The following is an 18125-nucleotide window of genomic DNA, read 5'->3' on the forward strand; positions in this document are numbered from 1 at the left end:
TTAAAACAGGAGTGTTTATTGCACACACAAAAGGCAATAAAAATACAGGTATACAAATCCAACACTCCAGCAGGGGTTAGTTCTGCAACAATGCGTACCTATGAAAGCAATAATGGGGATAACTTAGTAACAATATGGTTTGAGGAAGTTAGCTCATTAGTTCTAATCATGACTAAACCAACACCAACTCACCAGGAGATGGAGTAGGTGCTCAGTGCTACTTAGGATGGCCCACTGGCTCCCTCTCAAGACCAAAAAAGGTGTTTCCTTGTAAATAAAGAAGAAAACTTTTATTATGGCAGTCAAATTGTACAAACTCGGGAGGCTAGGGAGGAGCACAATCTGGTCCAGGTGCTGTTACAAGACAGAGGAGCAGCCATAATAAACCCAGTTGAACAAAGGTTCAAGAGTCCCAGGCTACATCCGTATCATACATTTAAAGCACTATTAGCCATGGCTTCCCCCAAAGTATCATGAGGGAAATAGTATGGTATTTAGGCCAAAAGTTGTCAGGAGACTCCTATTCTCCTCACATGGCTACGATGCTCAGTGGTTTAACAGCCCATCTTCCCAAGGAACTCTGGGAATTTTAGGTTTCCCAGTAACGCTCAGCACCTGTAACAAACTGCAGTTCTTTGAAGGAAGTTCAAGTGGCCTAATAGTGCTTCAGGACGCAGGTGGCGCTGTGGGTTAAAGCCTCAGCGCCTAGGACTTGCCGATCGAAAGGCCGGCGGTTCGAATCCCTGCGGCGGGGTGCGCTCCCGCTGCTCGGTCCCAGCGCCTGCCAACCTAGCAGTTCGAAAGCACCTCCGGGTGCAAGTAGATAAATAGGGACCGCTTACCAGCGGGAAGGTAAACGGCGTTTCCGTGTGCGGCTCTGGCTCTGGCTCTGGCCAGAGCAGCGATGTCACGCTGGCCACGTGACCCGGAAGTGTCTCCGGACAGCGCTGGCCCCCGGCCTCTTGAGTGAGATGGGCGCACAACCCCAGAGTCTGTCAAGACTGGCCCGTACGGGCAGGGGTACCTTTACCTTTACCTTTAATACTGCTTCACATATATGGTGCAGATGAGGCTTGACATGAGTAGCAAGAGTTTGGGAGCTGCAAGTTGTTCCAACAAGTTTCCCTGTCTAGCCACCAAGCTTTTAAGCAGAGGTTGAGAGGATCAGCTGCTCTCAAGAATCCCTGTCCTAGAATAGCATTCCTGGCTATTCTCCTCCTCCTCTGAGCTCTCATGCTCTGTCACAACAGGATTGGCCTCTGAGCCTGAGTCTCCTTCATTCTCCAGAGTCTGGGAAGGGTCTCCTGCTGCCTCATCAGGTCTGGAGGCAGAGGCAAGGGGCTTCACCAAACAGGCTCTCCTGCACAGCCTTTTCCCATCTCTGATTCCTCAAGTGCGTCTCCTCCTGCTGATCTGAATCAGAGGGAACCATGTTCTTCGTCCCTGGGCTCAGACTAAGCCTGAATCACGTGCAGCTGGGCAGGGCGGCTTCTAAAACATGGCCATGCACACACCCCGAGGAAACAAAAAACACAATGCACAACTGCTCAAAGATGCAGGGAAGAGGGAGTCAGATGTAGAGGTTACCATTTGTAGGTGAAGGATCTCCAAAAGACAGGTCAGGTAGCAAAATCTACATTGCCTGTCTTAGCAGGCATTTCTGAGGAAGGAGAACTAAGGCACACTGAAGCTCCTGGGTTTGGTAGGAAACTGCTGGACAGGTAGGCAGGAGCCCTGGTCTGAGCAGCTGGGGCCAGGATCCTGGCTTCAGGAACAGGAATGTAGTGGAGTCCTGAAAAGGGCTTTTGAAGCAGCTGCAGCAAGCAGGGACCCAGAGGAGCAGTCGAAAGCAAAGGAAAAGCAGAGGAAGAACTTGGAGGCAGTAGTGAAAAAATGACTGTAGGCAGCAAGTGGAACCCAGCAAACCAGAACAGGTTGTGGTGGGATCAAGAGCTCAGTTTTTATACCTTTCTAGATAAAAGCTTCAAAAGCAATTCTGAAGCTGATTGGACTGGGAGATGTCAGCCAGGCAGGATCCAGTGCCATCTTGTAAAGGACAGTCTCCTGGACACATGATTTGTGAGTGGCCCAAAGCACATTTTGCAGTGCCAGTCCCCCATTACTTAATTTTCAAAACGTATTTCGGCTATGCATAAACGTGCTTGATTGTACTATGTGCCCACAGAAATCTCTGGGCTGGGAAGAATCCAATGCCACCTTGTAGAGGACACCCTCCTGGATTCATGGGTTTATGACATATGATGGCCCAAAGCATAATTTGGGGTGGGACCTAGTTGCTTTTTTATATACGTATGTATGTATTTCAGCTATTGTTGGCATGTACAGATGCCCTTCTCTATGCCATAGACCCAGATGAAGCTCTGGAACAGGTGGGATCCCATGTCAGCCTGCAGAAGTCACACCCCTGAATGGGTGGGCATAAGATTTGTGGTGGCCAAAAGCATATTTTGTGGTGGCAGTTCCTTCTTTTTTAAGGTTTGTGTACAATACTGTAATGTCATCACACATTTACGAGTGTCTCACAAGCATGGCCAATTTGAATGAAGGAAATTCTCACTGAACTCAGAGAGTTGAATCCTGGGATCATGGAGATCTATTCAGTCTGGATCAACTACTGCATCTCCAGTCAGCCCAAGTGCCTCTACTTTACACTTGTCTCCCAGCGCTGCTAAAGTGACAATTAATTATAGAACACGCCCAAATCTTATTTTGGTGTTCAGGGACATAAAACCTTTGTAGTGCAGGAAGATACGCACGTTCCTTTTTGAACAAAGTGTTTCCAACTTCTTGGAACTAGCAAGTGACTTGAGCAGCATTCTCGGGAGGGACAGAGGAGGCGGGCGCCCCCCACGGAGCTCGGCTCTCCTGGAAGGCAAGGGCGGGCAGCAGCTCGGCCGGATTTGAGGCTGGGGCCGGTAGTCGCCCACCTCGGCCCTTCGGACACGTTTCCTCCGCTGCCAAGTCCTCGGGCCGACCCCTCCAGCGATTCCCGCAGAGCGCCGGAGGCCGAGCCCCTGCCTCGAGGAGCTGGCAAGAAGCCGCCGCTCGACTCCCCGGGCGGGGAAGCCTGCCTCCTCCAGAGCCGAAGGAGCAGCGGCAGCGGGCGGCGTGCACACGCCTCTGGGCGACACGTGGAGGCCCGGGATGGGCCGGTAGCGCGGCGGCCGCCTCTGCCTCCTTCCTGCGGAGGGCGTCGCGGCGGCCCCTCCGGGCCCAGCCAGGCCGCGGGCGGAGCTGCCCGGCCCAGCTCCCTCCCTTCTCCCCCGCCGGGGGTCTCCACGCAAGGGCGGCGGCTGCTGCGGCTGCCGCCCCACGCCGGGCCCTCTCGCCGCCGCCTCCTGCTGCTGCTGCTGCTGCTGCCTGGCGGGGCCTGGAGCGATGCTTCGCCGGTGATGTCCGCGGAACACGAGAAGGACCCCGCCGCGGCGCTCAAGAGGCCCCGAGGTGGGAAGGAGCGGCCGCGCGAGGCCCCGGCCCCGAGGTGGCGGCGGCGGCGCCGCCTCTCCCGGAGGCGGCCTCTCTTCCCTCCGGCCGGGCCGGGCCAGGGAAGCCTCCCGGTCCCTTGGCGAGCCGCCTCCCGGCTCTCGTACCCCCGACGGGGCGCCTCGGCCCGGCCGTGGCTTCTGCGGGAAGAGGGGGCCTTCCCTCACAAGGCTCCTCGGACCCCTCGGCAGGGCTGGTGCCTGGGCGGCAGGGGGAGGACAAAGCGGGCGGGCGGGCGGCGGGGCCCCGAGGTTGCCGGTTCGGGGTTGCTTGTTTGCCGTGTGACTGAGAAAGGGCCCCGTCCTTCTTGGGAGATGCACCCATTCAGACACTCGTAGGCCCCAAGGGTCATCGGCCAGGGAAGGGCGCTGAGAGAGAGGGAGAACACAGACTGGCATGCGGTCCGATTCCGACAACCGTCCAGCAAGCCCGGGAGCATTCCTGAGGCACCTTGAATGGAGAAGGGCCAGGAGCTGGGCACACAGGCAGCAGGGACTGGGGTGCTGGTTTTTTTTTGCAAAGCTTCGAACTACCTTGCTAAAGGCAAAACATCTTAAGGCTCCTACTATGCTGAATTTTTGGAATGAAAAGGGAATGACTTGTCTCAGTTGCATTCCAGTCTTGTTCCTCCTCCTTCTTTGCTGATCACTCATAGAGGAGTAAGATTGTCTTCCATAAACACGGTTTTAACAATGAGTCCGTAAGTGACTGTGGAGGCCAATTCTGGACCCACACGTCCTTCCACAGTGGGGACATTGGTTCCTGGGTGGGAGTTGATCACGGTGTGGATTTGCCAATCTTAGCATGTTTCTCCCTTGCATTCTGAGTTTGAGTGTCTTCAAAGTCCACGACACCTTTGGTAAAGGCTGTTCTCCAACTGGAGCGCTCCCAGTTTATACTACATTTTTTTAGATTTGCCTTGAGACAGTCTTTAAACCTCTTTTGTTGACCACCAGCATTACGCTTTCCATTTTTAAGTTCAGAATAGAGTAGTTGCTTTGGAAGACAATAATCAGGCACCCGCACAAGATGACTAGTCCAACGAAGTTGATGTTGAAGAATTATTGCTTCAACACTGGTGATCTTTGCTTCATTCAGTACACTGATATTAGTTCACCTGTCTTCCCAAGTGATGTGTAAGATTTTTCGGAGACACGGTTGATGGGCTGCACCTTCTTCAGCTAATGAATGCTGCTTTTATACAAGTTTAACACTGAACTGTGTTAGTTGCCGTCTGTCTTCTAAACAGTAAAAAAAACGGAGGCCTTTCATCCACTTTGGTGCATCTGTGGGCATGGGGACATCATGGTCTGGATGCTGAGAGAGACCGGATGCCCCTGTGATTCCACCAGCCATGCTCTGGCTGCCTGTCACAGCTGTCCACATCAGATAAGACCAAGTTACCCACTTCAGCATTTTTAGGTTATACCTTGTTTCTCAGGATGCAGCACTTCCCCACCTTCTGCAAAAAGTGCTATAGCAAAGGAAAGCTTTTGAATGTGTCCTCCTGGCGGAGGGTACAGCAAGCTTACAGTCCTAAACATGGTTATCACAGAAGTGGAAGTTTGGTATGTGTTGAACTGCTTGACAGAGAAAGTTGGAGCTGATGCTGCAAGGATCATCAATTGCGTTAATTATGAAGGATTCAGTTACAGATAGGTAGCCGTGTTGGTCTGCCATACTCAAAACAAAATAAAAAAAATTCCTTCCAGTAGCACCTTAAAGACCAACTAAGTTAGTTCTTGGTATGAGCTTTTGTGTGCATGCACACTTCTGTGTATCTGAAGAAGTGTGCATGCACACGAAAGCTCATACCAAGAACTAATTATGAAGGATGTCTCTGATAAGAAAAAAATCCTTTGCTACAGTCTTGTAGATTTAAACTGATGACCAGACAAGCACAAGCAGTGTGAAGCTTTTAGTGCAATAGGCCTGAGCTTTCAATGAGCCCTCATACAGATGGCTAAAATAGCTCATTAACATTTTCCTGCCATTAAGTCTCCCTCCAAATAGAAATATATATGCAAAAAAACACACTCTGTTCCACCTTTCCTTTTCTCTGTATTGGCTGTGTCCTGGGTTAGCTGAGCTTTTGGAACTTAGTTGGGCTTTTAGAACTTAGTTGTTTGAGCTTTATTGTAGGTCTTAAAGCTCCCTAATCACCTAATTGTCATCACTAATTGAGATCACTAATTGTCATCACTTGCTGAAGCCTTAATTTAACTTGGGGCCACAGGATTCTCAGAGTACCAAAGAGAATAGTCATTTTTGGAGTGTTTCTTTCACCTTAGAGAGCTGTGTCTTAATTGCAAAGTTCCAAGTCTTGTCTGTTTCCAATTTCTCACTGTGCTACATATTCACATACAGTGGTACCTTGGTTTGCAACAGTTTTGGATTACACCCGTTTTGGATTACAACCACGTCAAACCCTGAAGTGTGTATTCAATTTTTTTGGATTACAACCCATATTTTTTTTTTTGGGGGGGGAGGCCCCATTGGCGAAAGCACGCCTTGGGTTACAACCTGTTTTGGTTTACAACCGGACCTCCGGAGTGGATTATGGTTGTAAACCAAGGTATCACTGTATTCTGAAGGCATGTAGTTGGCTAGAATCTACCCAAAACAGAACACAGCACCCATATAAGTGAGAGAGAGGTATGTTTCAGTCCATAGGAGAAGACACAGTTGATGCCCAGCTGTGAAAGAAAAGACTGGTTACTAGTAACATAACTTAAGTTATGTGAAGTACTGTCTCTTAATCTGATTGCAGAAATTCTCTGTTCTGCCATTTCTCTGGACAGCAATGCTAAGTAAATGCATGTTACATAGACACATATTGAACAGCTCGACTTGCGTGCACAATCCATTATTTTGTCATAAAGTTAACTACAGAACAATATACTTTTGAAATCTTATAGGTGGTGACGGTGGATTGGATGGGTTAGGAGGCCCAGGTGTGCAGCTTGGCAGTCCAGATAAGAAAAAGCGCAAGTCAAATGTTCAGGTAAGCTGCCTTGTGTCTCCTCCCTTTGGTTGGAAAATCTAAACTGGCCTGACTCTTCCCCTGTGGGAGTTCCTATCTCTTTCCTTTAAAACAAAATTAAAATATAATTTCCATTTATATACATTACAATAGTTCAACAATAATTCTAACATTTCTAACCTCGACTTCCTTCCCCCTCTTTCTGTGGTTCCTTATATTTATTTTCACATTCTCTGCATACTCCAAATGATATTAACTTGTTCTTTTAATCATCTGTTTTCATATATATTTTTGAAACTGCAGGTTTTTACAATAATCCTGCCAATGTCTTAATCTGTTTACAGTTTATTTGTAAATATTCAACAAACCATTTCCATTCCTTTATAAAAAGTTTAGTGTCTTGATAAGTTTCACTATTTCTACATAATCCATTAGTTTCAGTACCCATTCTTCTTTCATTGGGACATCTTCCCATTTTGGGGCAAATAACATTCTTGCAGCTGTAGTTGCATATATAAATGAATTTCTATACTGTGTAGGTAGTTCTGATCCTATAACTCCCAAGAAAAAAGCTTTCCCAGTAAGCTTTAACCTTATTACAAGACCACCACATGTGAAAAAAATTACCTTCTTTTTCTTTACATTTCCAACACTTAATTCACTTTTGATTTATACATTTTTGCAAGTCAGCTAAGTGTTAAATACCATCTATATAACATTTTCATATAATTTTCTCTTATACCATAGCCTGCTGTAAATTTTATGTCCGTATTCCACAATTGTTCCCATGCTTCCATTTCTATGTTATGACCAATATCTATTGCCCAGTGTATCATTATACATTGTAGACATCACTTTAACATGACAGTCTAACAGATCTCTCTCTAATTGTGATAACTGTATTTAACACTTAGTTGACTTGCAAAAAATGTATTGGCTGCAAAGGACCAACCGGTGGTTTGAGGTGATGACCAATATGTGACCGGCCTTGTATGTGAGTACTATGGTCCTCTTGAAAGGGAGTTTCTGCAGGCAGCAGCTGCAGGAGTGGGCATACTATGAAGAATGGAAAGACTAATGCTTTTGCAGTGGAGGAATCCTCAATGGATTCTGAGGCCAGCAACTCACCTTTGTAACAGACACAGATTTTTCATTTCCTGAGATGAGGGGATCCTCAGGTTAGGCCTTCTCTTCTGTTGGAATTCCAAGTAATCTTGATTTCTGATTTAACATTTCCAGGGGTCATCCTTTCCTCCACCATCTGAATATGCGCCTCCACCAAATCCCAGCTCTGATCACCTTGTAGCTGCAAATCCGTTTGATGACAACTACAACAATCTTTCTTACAAGCCGTTGCCATTGGGGAACCCATATTTTGCCAATCCCAGCTACCCAGGCTTTGGAGGCTACAACACGTTCAGGATGCCACCGCAGATGGTTCCCAGGATGTCCTCACCATACGGTGCTACTTACCCACTTAGAAACCAGCCACACCCATTTCCCCAGAACCCAGTGGGAATGGTCTACAACCGGCCTCAACCAATTAACTTTGGGCCACATGAAAATGTGTCTTTTGGAAACCAGCCATCCTATAACAGTAACATGAATCAGAATGTTGGCATGTCCGGCCAACACTTCAGGCCGAACCCTGGTGAGAATTTTGGTCACATTCCTTCACAGAACACGACACAGATGTCACCCCATGACATGCCATTGCACTTTGGACCTGGCGGCAACCCCAATTTCAACAATTCCCAGATGGAGTCAAACCATTCTTTCTTTCCCTCGCCAAACAATTACAACCAGACAAAGCCTTTGCAGAAGCAAGGTGCAAATAAGCACAACCACCCCCCGCCACAACACCATCTGCACGGCCCAGAGGACACTGCCAACTCAGGAAACACAGATATAAAGACTGTGAATCGAAATAACCCAGCAAACCAGGAGAGCATCCCCTCTAAAAATGTTGAAAATCTGAACAGCAATCATGCGAATGGGGCTCAGAACAAGCCCCGGCTCCCCAGCCGAGGTCCAGCTGAAGGAGGCAGCTCTGAGAAGGGCAGCAAAATGCCCCTACACCCTGGTCAGCATGGTCACGCCGCCTCTGAGCCAGTCTATCCTTGTGGGATTTGTACCCACGAAGTGAACGATGACCAGGATGCCATCTTGTGTGAAGCTTCTTGTCAAAAATGGTTTCATCGGATCTGCACAGGCATGACGGAATCTGCCTACGGACTGCTCACTGCAGAAGCATCGGCTGTGTGGGGCTGTGACACCTGCATGGCGGACAAGGATGTTCAGCTGATGCGCACCAGAGAAACAGCTGGGCCACTAGTGTTGAATGCTGATGCGTGATGCCCACCCTGGTTCCTTCAGATACTCAACTGGCTACCATTTGTACGGTGTTTCCTTTTTCAGTCATGGGTGGACTTTGTTTGCTTTCTTTTCAGCAATTGGTCTTCACTTTCTGCCCAAGTGCATTAAGATTTTACCAGGAGAACTTCTAGCAAATGCTCAACTGACGATTAAGTGCCAATATGGCTTTACTCACATGGAAAGTTTGGGGGTATGTAAACATCTGCCTTTGTAGATCACTTTGCCCAGGGCTATTCCACTTGGCAGTGTTGGAGGAACCATATACTGATTTATCTTTTGAGTACATGGGAGTTAATTCTGTCCTCTGTTTGGGAGCCTTTTTTAAGTTCTGAAGGTTGAGGGCATGACACAGGGAGAAGGATCAAGCAATATTTATTTTAAAATGATCACCAGGAATGTAAAACTATTTGTATAAGTAGCTGAAAACCTCAAGTCATGTTAAGCTCCTTTTCATATTTTGATTATCTTGCTCTTTCAGAACATATTGGTGAGCTTTGAAGATAAGGAACAGGTCCATTTTTAGTGAATTCTGAAGACTTACTCAGTGGGCATCTCTTTAATGGTCTTTAGCAGCCTGTTTCCAAACACATTTACTCAGCAAGAACTCTTGTAGTTTTCATTGGCTAAGTGAGCATCAATAAGACTAAGTGCATAAAAGCTCAGCAGGCCTGAATGTTTTTTTTCTTCCCTTTTTTCAAAAAGGGATTGAGGTTTGTATGTCTGTGATATTAACACACACTCACCCTTTCCAAGACCCATCATGTCCTCCGCAATGGCATTGCAAGACCATGAAGTGTGATGCTGCCATCCCAGTGTTGGCTGTCTTGGAACTCCATTGTGGTGCTAGATTAGAGTTCTGGGCTCTTTAGACCTTTTTGTGTGATGAATGTAATCCAGATAAATTTGCTAGTATGGTAAATTGTTCAAGTCCCACTGTCTTCAGAGGGACTTGACTTATTAAGCATGCTAACTTTTCTTTGGCTTGGGAATGTGCATTTGGTTCCACATGGACTTACTCTGGTGCCTGCTGTACAGAATTTACTGCTGCACATAGGCAGCCTCTGTGTCTCCCTTTCTTCCTGCCCTCAATCACAGCTAGCTTGCACATTTGGCTTTGTTTGTAACTCTTGCTTTGGTGTGTTTTTGTGTCCGATCAGCTGCTCTTTGCAATGCTTGCTTTCCCATACAGTTCAGGGTCTGCCCTGGGACCCTGGCTGCTCGCTCAGATGTCCACTGCCATCGCTTACTCCTTCCTCTGCTGCTTCCAGTTGAGATTCTCAGCCCTGCTGCTGTTTTTGTTTTGCTTCTGGCTGTGTTCTTGAAAACTGCTTGTCTTTGGAGGGTATAATGTCTCCCTCCGGGGAAGGGAAGGTCACGCCCAGCATTTTTCTCCTTTACTTGCCCCAGTGTAACTGCCTTTGGGGATTTGATACAGTAGATCAGGTGCAGAGACCAGAGTGCAGGGCACAAACAATAGCCCGGGTTTCCCAACTCTTTAATATCTAAAGCCTGTCTGGAAAAGACCTTAGGTCAGAGTTTTTCTCCATTACAAAAAGTCTTTTTTCACTTCCATGGGAACCCCAAGCTCTTCCAGCACATTGCGGCTTCACTAATCTCCTCTGAAGTGAGGTTTACAGAGCACATGAATTTCTGAATAATGCTGGAGGAATGAGCAGCTGTTGCAGCTATGGATGGTTGGTGGAAATTCTACTGCGTTTTAGCCTCATTTTTTTGTCATCATCATCATCATCATCATCATCATCATATATTTGTACCCCACCCATCTGGCTGGGTTTCCCCAGCCATTCTGAGTGCCTCCCAATAGAATATTAAAAACATGATAAAAGATCAAACATTAAAAACTTCCCTAAACAAGGTTGCTTTCAGATGTCTTCTAAATGTCAGATAGTTGTTTATTTCCTTGACATCTGATGGGAGGGCGTTCCACAGGAAGGGTGCACTACTGAGAAGGCCCTCCACCTGGTTCCCTGTAACTTGGCTTCTCACAGTGAGGGAACCGCCAGAAGGCCCTCGGAGCTGGACCTCAGTGTCTGGGCTGAACGATGGGGGTGGAGACACTCCACACAGGCAGCCTGAGGGCCCACAAAGGATATCTGCGGGCAGAACTGTACATGCTCTGTTGGCATGCCTTGTTTGAATTATAATTCCCCAAGGCCTTTGATGTTTGAATTAGATGAATTTAACCTTGTAGCCCATCTAGAGAAGAGTCAGTCCTCTGTGGGCTCTACCCAACCCACACTTCCCTGTTTAAACCAGGCATAGGCAAAATCGGCCCTCCAGATGTTTTGGGACAACAACTCCCATCATCACTGACCACTGGTCCTGTTAGCTAGGAATGAGCTAGCCACTGTGATCCACGCAACGGTCACCTCCAGACTGGATTATTGTAACTCGCTCTATGTGGGGCTGCCCTTGAGACTGACCCAGAAACTCCAGCGGGTGCAGAATGCCGCGGCGAGACTCCTTACAGGCTCCTCACTGCGAAGATCACATTCACCCAGTGCTGTACCAGCAGCACTGGCTCCTGGTGGAGTACAGGATCAGGTTTAAGGTGCTGGTTTTAACCTTTAAAGCCCTATACGGCCTAGGACCCTCGTACCCACAGGACCACCTCTCCTGGTATGTCCCACAGAGGACCTTATGGTCTTCAAACAAAAACATCTTGGAGCTCCCAGGCCACAGAGAGTTTAGGCTGGCCTCAGCCAGAGCCAGGGCTTTTTGGCTATGGCTTCGATCTGGTGGAACGCTCTGTCACAAGAGACTAGGGCCCTGCGGGACTTGACATCTTTCTGCAGGGCCTGCAAGACAGAGTCGTTCCAGCAGGCCTTTGGCCAGGGCACAGCCTGACCCCCTCCTTTGGCAATCCTCACAAAACTCCAGCCCAATGGTTGCCATTAATCTGATTTGAATTGATTTTATAATGAAATGATTTTAGAATGTTGTATCATTTTACTGTTGTTAGCCGCTCTGAGCCCAGCTTCGGCTGGGGAGGGCGGGATATAAATAATAATAATAATAATAATAATAATAATAATAATAATTTATTATTATAGTCCCAAAACATCTGAAGGGCCGAGTTTGCCTACACTTAGTTTAACTGAAGCTTAAATCCAAGAACGGCTGCAGCAACCACAAAACTGACTGTGGAGCGGACAAATGCTGGCTCCCTCGGCCTGTAAAGCAAAATGAGCGCTGCAACCCCAGAGTCATTCGCAACTGGACTTAACTGTTAGGGGTCCCTTTATCTTTACCTTTTCGTGTGCAGAAAATACTTCTAAGTTACAGTAAAATAAAAGTTGGTAGTCTTAACTAACATGGCTGAAAGCATGTGCATCTGGTCAGCTTGGAGGCATAGTGGAAAGAGAGAGTCTCCTTACAGGCAAAAGGAAAGAAAAAGGATTGTCTCATTTGTTACAGAGATCCCTCCCAGAGGAGGCAAAGGAAGCGACCACACACAAGAGGGTTCTCTTTAGAAAATTCAAGAATTCTCTGTGCTTGTCTAGCAAAACATCCATTTGTGATTTTGACTGTAAACCGCACAGCTTCCCTCCCTCTTCAGCCCTGGGTTCTTGAGATCATGTAACCTACAGGAGGCAGTGTGTGCCTCAGTCTAGTCCCCTCTTTGTGACCTCATGAGGCCTTTCTCCCAACCTATCCTGCTGGGGCTGAGAAGCCTAGGTGGGCTGTCATTAGCCTGGCCTGTTAATGAGATTTTGAATTAAGGCAAGGGAGTTTTATTCCAGAGTAAGCTGTGATATAAATGAGCTCTGTGAGCGCTTGTGGGAGTTTGAATGCCAACTCTGCACTCTCATTAGTAGGGATTCTGAATTCTCCAACCAAATTCCTCTTCACGGACTCTCCACCAAAGAAGGGTCTTCCCTTTCGTAAGGCAAAGTTGAGATGTCAGAGGGGCTTGTACTTTCTCTCTTTTGTGGCCATGCACCAGCACACCCTGGAGGGTTCCAACAAAATAGCAAAATATGTGTAACCTACTACCATTGCTGCTGCTGCTGCTGCTGCATTCTCAAGAGCATCCTCTTGGTAATTGCCATAGAGGAGCACCTGGGCTCTCTTGCATGTCTCATCATTTTATTGTTTGTACTGCATAGACCCTTGGGAAGTTCCAGTTTGAGTGAAAGAGGTGCATTCTTGTGCATAATGCCCATGTGACTGTTTTGAGGAGGGCTGCTTTTCTCTTCTGTCTTTGGAATGTGCCCTGCCAGTTGGAAAAATGTGTAAAGAAAATTTGGGGCAGTTGAGATACTTATGCGTTTGAGGTGCTTGCAATAGCTGTGGTCTCAATGATGGCCTTTAACTCTAGAATCAGAGCAGGAGACCTCAAGGCTTAAAAGGTTTAGCTGGGACCACTTGAGTCTCCTTTGTCAACAATGTGCCTTATTCTGTGACCTCTGGGTTTGTTTCCCCATGGTAAGTTGTGGTTCATTTTTTGACCCTTGGGTGAAAGTAGCCATGCCAGGAACAAGGAGTAGCCTGGTGGCTAGCCTTTGTGGACAACACATTTCTCTCAATGTGATGTCTTGCAGCCCTTCTAGAGCTGTTTCAAGGTGCTCACACACCGTGCAACATGAACTTTCTGTTGTATTCGGTGTTGTGGAATGAGAATGTAAAGAAACACGTTTTGTGAGCCTTTCTCTTGAAAATGTTGTTTGCGTTTGTGGCTTTTGCCCAGCATGCTTTTAGCACCCCAAACCAAGAGTAAATCAGTGTCATCATAAAACTAGAGCCCTGGAGTGCCTCCATCACTCTTTAGGCAGCTTTGCACATGTGTGGTGGAAGGGGCAGCCGTGCCATAAGGTAATGAGGGTGCACAACTCAGGCAGTGAACGTTATGCACCAGTAGGGAACGTAAGCAGAGCCCTGCAGCTGGGTCAGACCAAAGGAGGCCAATCCAGTCCAGCATCCTCTTCTTACAATGGCCAACCAGGTGCCTCTTCGGGAAACCCGTGAGCAGGACCTGAGCACAACAAGATCATCACAACTTATTGGTCATCACAACCTTCTCCTAGAATAAAAGTTATAAATGTCCCAAGTGTCAGCCATTGGTAATCTTATTCTCCTCCAGGAATTTGCCTTTTTAAAGCTGTCCAACTTAGTGTCCATCACTACATCTTATGGGAGCAAATGCCACAGTTAGATTTAGGTGCTGTCACCTCAGCAACATGTTTGTACAATCAATTTTTAACTCAGGTGCAGTCAACAGCAGGAGGCTTCTAACAGGAAGCCTTCATACTTATTACCGTATTTTTCGCCCCATAGGACGCACTTTTCCCCCTCCAAAAATGAAGGGGAAATGTGTGTGCGTCCTATGGGGCGAATGCAGGCTTTCGCTGAAGCCTGGAGAGCGAGAGGCATCGGTGCACACCGACCCCTCTCGCTCTCCAGGCTTCAGGAAGCTATCCACAAGCCTTGCGAGCCCGGCGGGAGTTCCCGCGGGCTCACAAGGCTTGCGGGCAGCAACCTGCAGCCCCGGGGAGTGTCCGCAAGCCTTGCGTGCCTGGTGGGAGGTCCCGCCGAGCGTGCGAGGCTTGGGGCGGCAGCTTGTCGCCTGAAGCATGCAGAGCCCTCCAGAGGGTGCCCCGTGCTTCGGGCAGGTGTGCGCAAGGCTTGGGGCGGCAGCCACGGCTGGGGGGGGGGAAGTAATTTTTTAAAATTCATTCCCCCCCAAAAAAAAACCCAAGGTGCGTCCTATGGGCCGGTGCGCCCTATAGGACGAAAAATACGGTAATAGGTAGCAATCATTCTGCAGTATCAGGAAAAAATAGAACATCTCATTTTATCTAGAAATAAGCAGAAATGCAGCTTAGCCAGAGAGGAGGATATATATAACAAATCCAGGCCTAAACAGTGGGCTGGGTATGGAAATTAGTAAATATGTAAAGGCTTGTGCATCACAATTCGTTCTAGGTACTGATTTTGAGGTTTTCTTCATCTAGAATTTTGGGTAGAGGCTAGCACACTCTCATATGTCTCTCCCTTCTCCCATTCCCTGTGTTTTAATTAGCCAAAGCTTCTAAAACCTCTCTGAAATCTCTGGCAAATGAGCAACTTGGCAACCCATAAGCTGATGGGGTCAGATTCCACTGGGGTAGAATTCCAGTGCTGCAGACTGTGGGTTCAGTTTAGTGTTGGATCTGTGCCTCTGCAGCCTCTCTTGAAATAAAGAAAAGCTGGTTGTATGCCAGCAGTGCCCTGGTGAGTTGGGCCCTTGAGACATTGGAGGAACAGTTTACTGGTCAGCAAAATGGGGATAATACTGGCAACAGTAGCTAGAGAAAAAGGTTTGAAGGTGCTTAAGTAGAAGACAGATGAGAAGTGTTTTATCAGAAGGGTCCCTTCTTTGTAGGCCATCTGGTTCAGCTTTCTCCCACCAGCTTTGCCTTTGGAGGGTCAACCACAATGTGTTCACTTAGGCAGAAGACAGGTGCACTGCAGATATATTTTGTCAAAGCACATGACTGGAGCCAAAAGAAAAGAAACAGCCTTCAGGGCTTTGTAGTATGCCATTGCAGGGAATGCAACCCTGCAATGGGTTGGACTCTGTGCTTCCAAAGCAAAGTCAGAAAAGATTATCCTGTATATCTGTTGCACATTTTATACTTAAATATCAGCTGTCCTAAACTAAAAATATCCAAGTTGGGTTAAAGTAGGGGTGACTAACCTGTGACCCTCCAGATGTTGTTGGATTCCAACTCCCATCATCAATGCTGCCTGAGGCTGCTGAGGTGCCAATAACATCTGTAGTGCCGTAGGTCAGCTGCCCCTGGGTTAAAGAGAGACCAATGGGTTCAAGAGCCAAGAAGCCCACCTCTTGTGGAGTGTTGATTTATCCTTAAGTCGTGTGCAAGTTGGTCACTTGAATACCACAGCAGCAAGCATCAAACACTGGCATCTGGTTGGCCACTGAGAACAAGATCTTGACCTAGGTGGGTCACCGGTTTGATCCAGCATCCCATTCTTCTCATGCTCTTAATTCCACAGAGAGAAGTTCCATATTTCTTAGTGCTTTCTCTGACCTACACATTTCCATAGCATCGGTTGACATATTTGCCTAGAGGCATTTCATAATGCAAAAGGAATATATAAGCTGGCTCACCTCTTCATCTCTTTTCTTCAAAGTGAAATAGATTAAGCTCTCTAAGTCTTCTGGAGATAAATTTCCTATCCCTGTGGTCATTTCGCTCATTAGAATCGTAGAGTTGGAAGGGACCATGAGGGTCATCTGGTCCAACCCCCTGCCATGCAGGAATCTTTTGCCCAATGTGGGGCTCAAATCCACACCCCTGAGATTATGAGTCTCATGCTTTACCGAGCTATCCTTCTTTGTACTACATTTACGTCAATTGAAGAACCCTCTAAATTATATTTTAAAATATCTAATTTGACAACTATATCTTAAGATGGCAATGGATTCCAACTCTCCAGGTGCCAGCATTCCTGCCTCTCAGGCTGACTGTTTTGCAGGCATCTCAGTAGACAACTCTCCCTCTTCTTGACTCCTATTCTCTGCTTGTGACTAATGATGGCTTTGAATGATGTGGGTTAATCTGTCTTCCAAGTGCTAGGATTCTGTTGCCCAGATCCAGTAAGGTGTGGCTTCACACAGAAACGGATTCTGCCTACTAATTGTTGTCACCACATGGCCGAGAGGAGACACACCTAGCATCTGGCAGCTTGGGTTGCACATGAAGGTCTGGCTCCAACCCAGCAGGCCCACGACCATCACTTGATCTGCTTTCCTCCAAGGCTGAAATTTGTCCTAAGAGCTCAGTCTCTCCCACAAGCTCTTAGGTTAGGGTGTATGAGACTACATTTAGCAATGCAGCTAATTATCTTAAAGCCCCGCAATAAAATATTGTAATTACTTGTGGGATTATTTCTCACATTTTTTAATTATAAGGGGAAATAATTTCATAAATGTTTTTGGCTTGATATTTTTTATTTTTTAAAAAAACAGTAGTCTTGAACTTTGACTATTTCCCATGTCATTTCAATCTAATAGTAACACTACCACGTCATGTTTAAAATATATGTACCCCTCTCTTTATATATAAATAATAGCCTTGCTTGCTAGTAAAAGTACGTGTGACATTTTATACGTAGTTTGATCATGTGTTTTTTATGTTGTATGTGACTTAATGACAGTTTCATATTAAAACTAGTCTTTCCTTATGTACTGCTTACATATACCTGTTTTTGGGATATCAGTTCAGTACTTTTATACAATCTCAAATGTGTTCCACATTGGTGACATTTATTTTTGCAACAACTTTAAATGAAAACGAAATTAGAGCATGTCTGAAATAACACGTGCAGTAGAACTGTGGTGTGCGGCAAAGTTGATGTATGTAATTCAAATTGGAAACAAACGCCCAGACTTTGTCCATTATTATTCCTTTAGTTCAGCCTTCCCCAACAACGGGGACCCTCGAGATGTTTCTGGACTCCAGTTCCCACCATCATCCCTCAGGCCTGGTCATGCCAGCTGACGTGAGTTGTAGTTCAGTTGAACGTCTGGAGGGTACCAGGTTGGGGAAGGCTGCTTTAGTAAGAAATTTAATTACTATGTAATGCAAATGATTTCATATCATGGTGTGTGTTAAGCTACTCTATGACGTATAGGAACCATGTTTATGTCTCTGGATAGTTAGCTGGTCTTACATTGCAAGCTGAGTTCTAGTAGATGATAGCAAGCGCATCAACCAGTGTAAATGCCTTAAGGCACACACAGAATTTGTGTCCGATCTAAATGGTTAAATGTTTCAATGTGCGATACCGAGAAATGGGTGCCCATTTGATTGCATTACCAAAATGACAATCCTATGTTTGTTTTTTCTTCAGGATGTTCATCATAAAAAAAGAAAAATGTGAGGGCACCATATCAGAATTTTAATTCACTGCTGGAATTGTTAATATTTCAATTCACTTTTCACAAAGTTGAAGACCGACAGAATTAAGTGCTTGTAAAATGAATGTTAATAAAGTCTTGTCAAAGTAACAAAGGAGAATGGAAGGTGTTCTGTTTGTGCATGAAGCATTGCATCACATAATTGCTTGTATTAGGAAGTCATTGCAATACCCCCAGTAATGCCACCTTTTGTCACATCTTAATTGATCATTGTTGTGAATCTGAAGAATCAGGAAGAAAAGATTTTATCCTGTTTAATTCACAGACTGCTAGATTTGATGTTTACCCGACTGTAGTGGGTGCTTGCTGGAGTGG

At 46.5% G+C, this 18125-nt stretch overlaps 1 protein-coding gene and 1 long non-coding RNA gene across 6 annotated transcripts; one reads left to right on the forward strand and one right to left on the reverse strand.

The window, feature by feature from the left end:
* On the reverse strand, positions 1–1714 carry LOC307203060. The gene is made up of 2 exons (XR_013833117.1): positions 1588–1714; positions 1–98 (listed from the first exon to the last, which is right to left on the reverse strand). It is a non-coding gene; the product is annotated as an uncharacterized lncRNA (long non-coding RNA).
* A 1625-nt stretch (positions 1715–3339) lies between these two features.
* PYGO1 (pygopus family PHD finger 1) lies at positions 3340–17904 on the forward strand. 5 transcript variants are annotated; one of them, XR_013833058.1, is made up of 4 exons: positions 3340–3465; positions 6423–6508; positions 7727–17392; positions 17744–17904. XR_013833058.1 is itself a non-coding variant. In XM_079953422.1 (4 exons), the coding sequence occupies exons 1-3, from the start codon at positions 3414–3416 to the stop codon at positions 8840–8842; spliced, it is 1254 nt and encodes a 417-aa protein (XP_079809548.1). In that variant the 5' UTR covers positions 3340–3413; the 3' UTR covers positions 8843–8884; positions 17744–17904. The 5 variants fall into 5 exon arrangements, 2 of the variants coding, with proteins under 2 accessions (XP_079809548.1, XP_079809547.1); XR_013833059.1 differs by having other exon boundaries at positions 7727–10392; positions 10449–17904; XR_013833060.1 differs by having other exon boundaries at positions 7727–9053.
* Positions 17905–18125: the final 221 nt, after the last annotated feature.

The sequence above is a fragment of the Podarcis cretensis genome (assembly GCF_951804945.1).
Source record: "Podarcis cretensis genome assembly, chromosome: 14".
In the NCBI taxonomy this organism is placed as follows: Eukaryota; Metazoa; Chordata; class Lepidosauria; order Squamata; family Lacertidae; genus Podarcis; species Podarcis cretensis.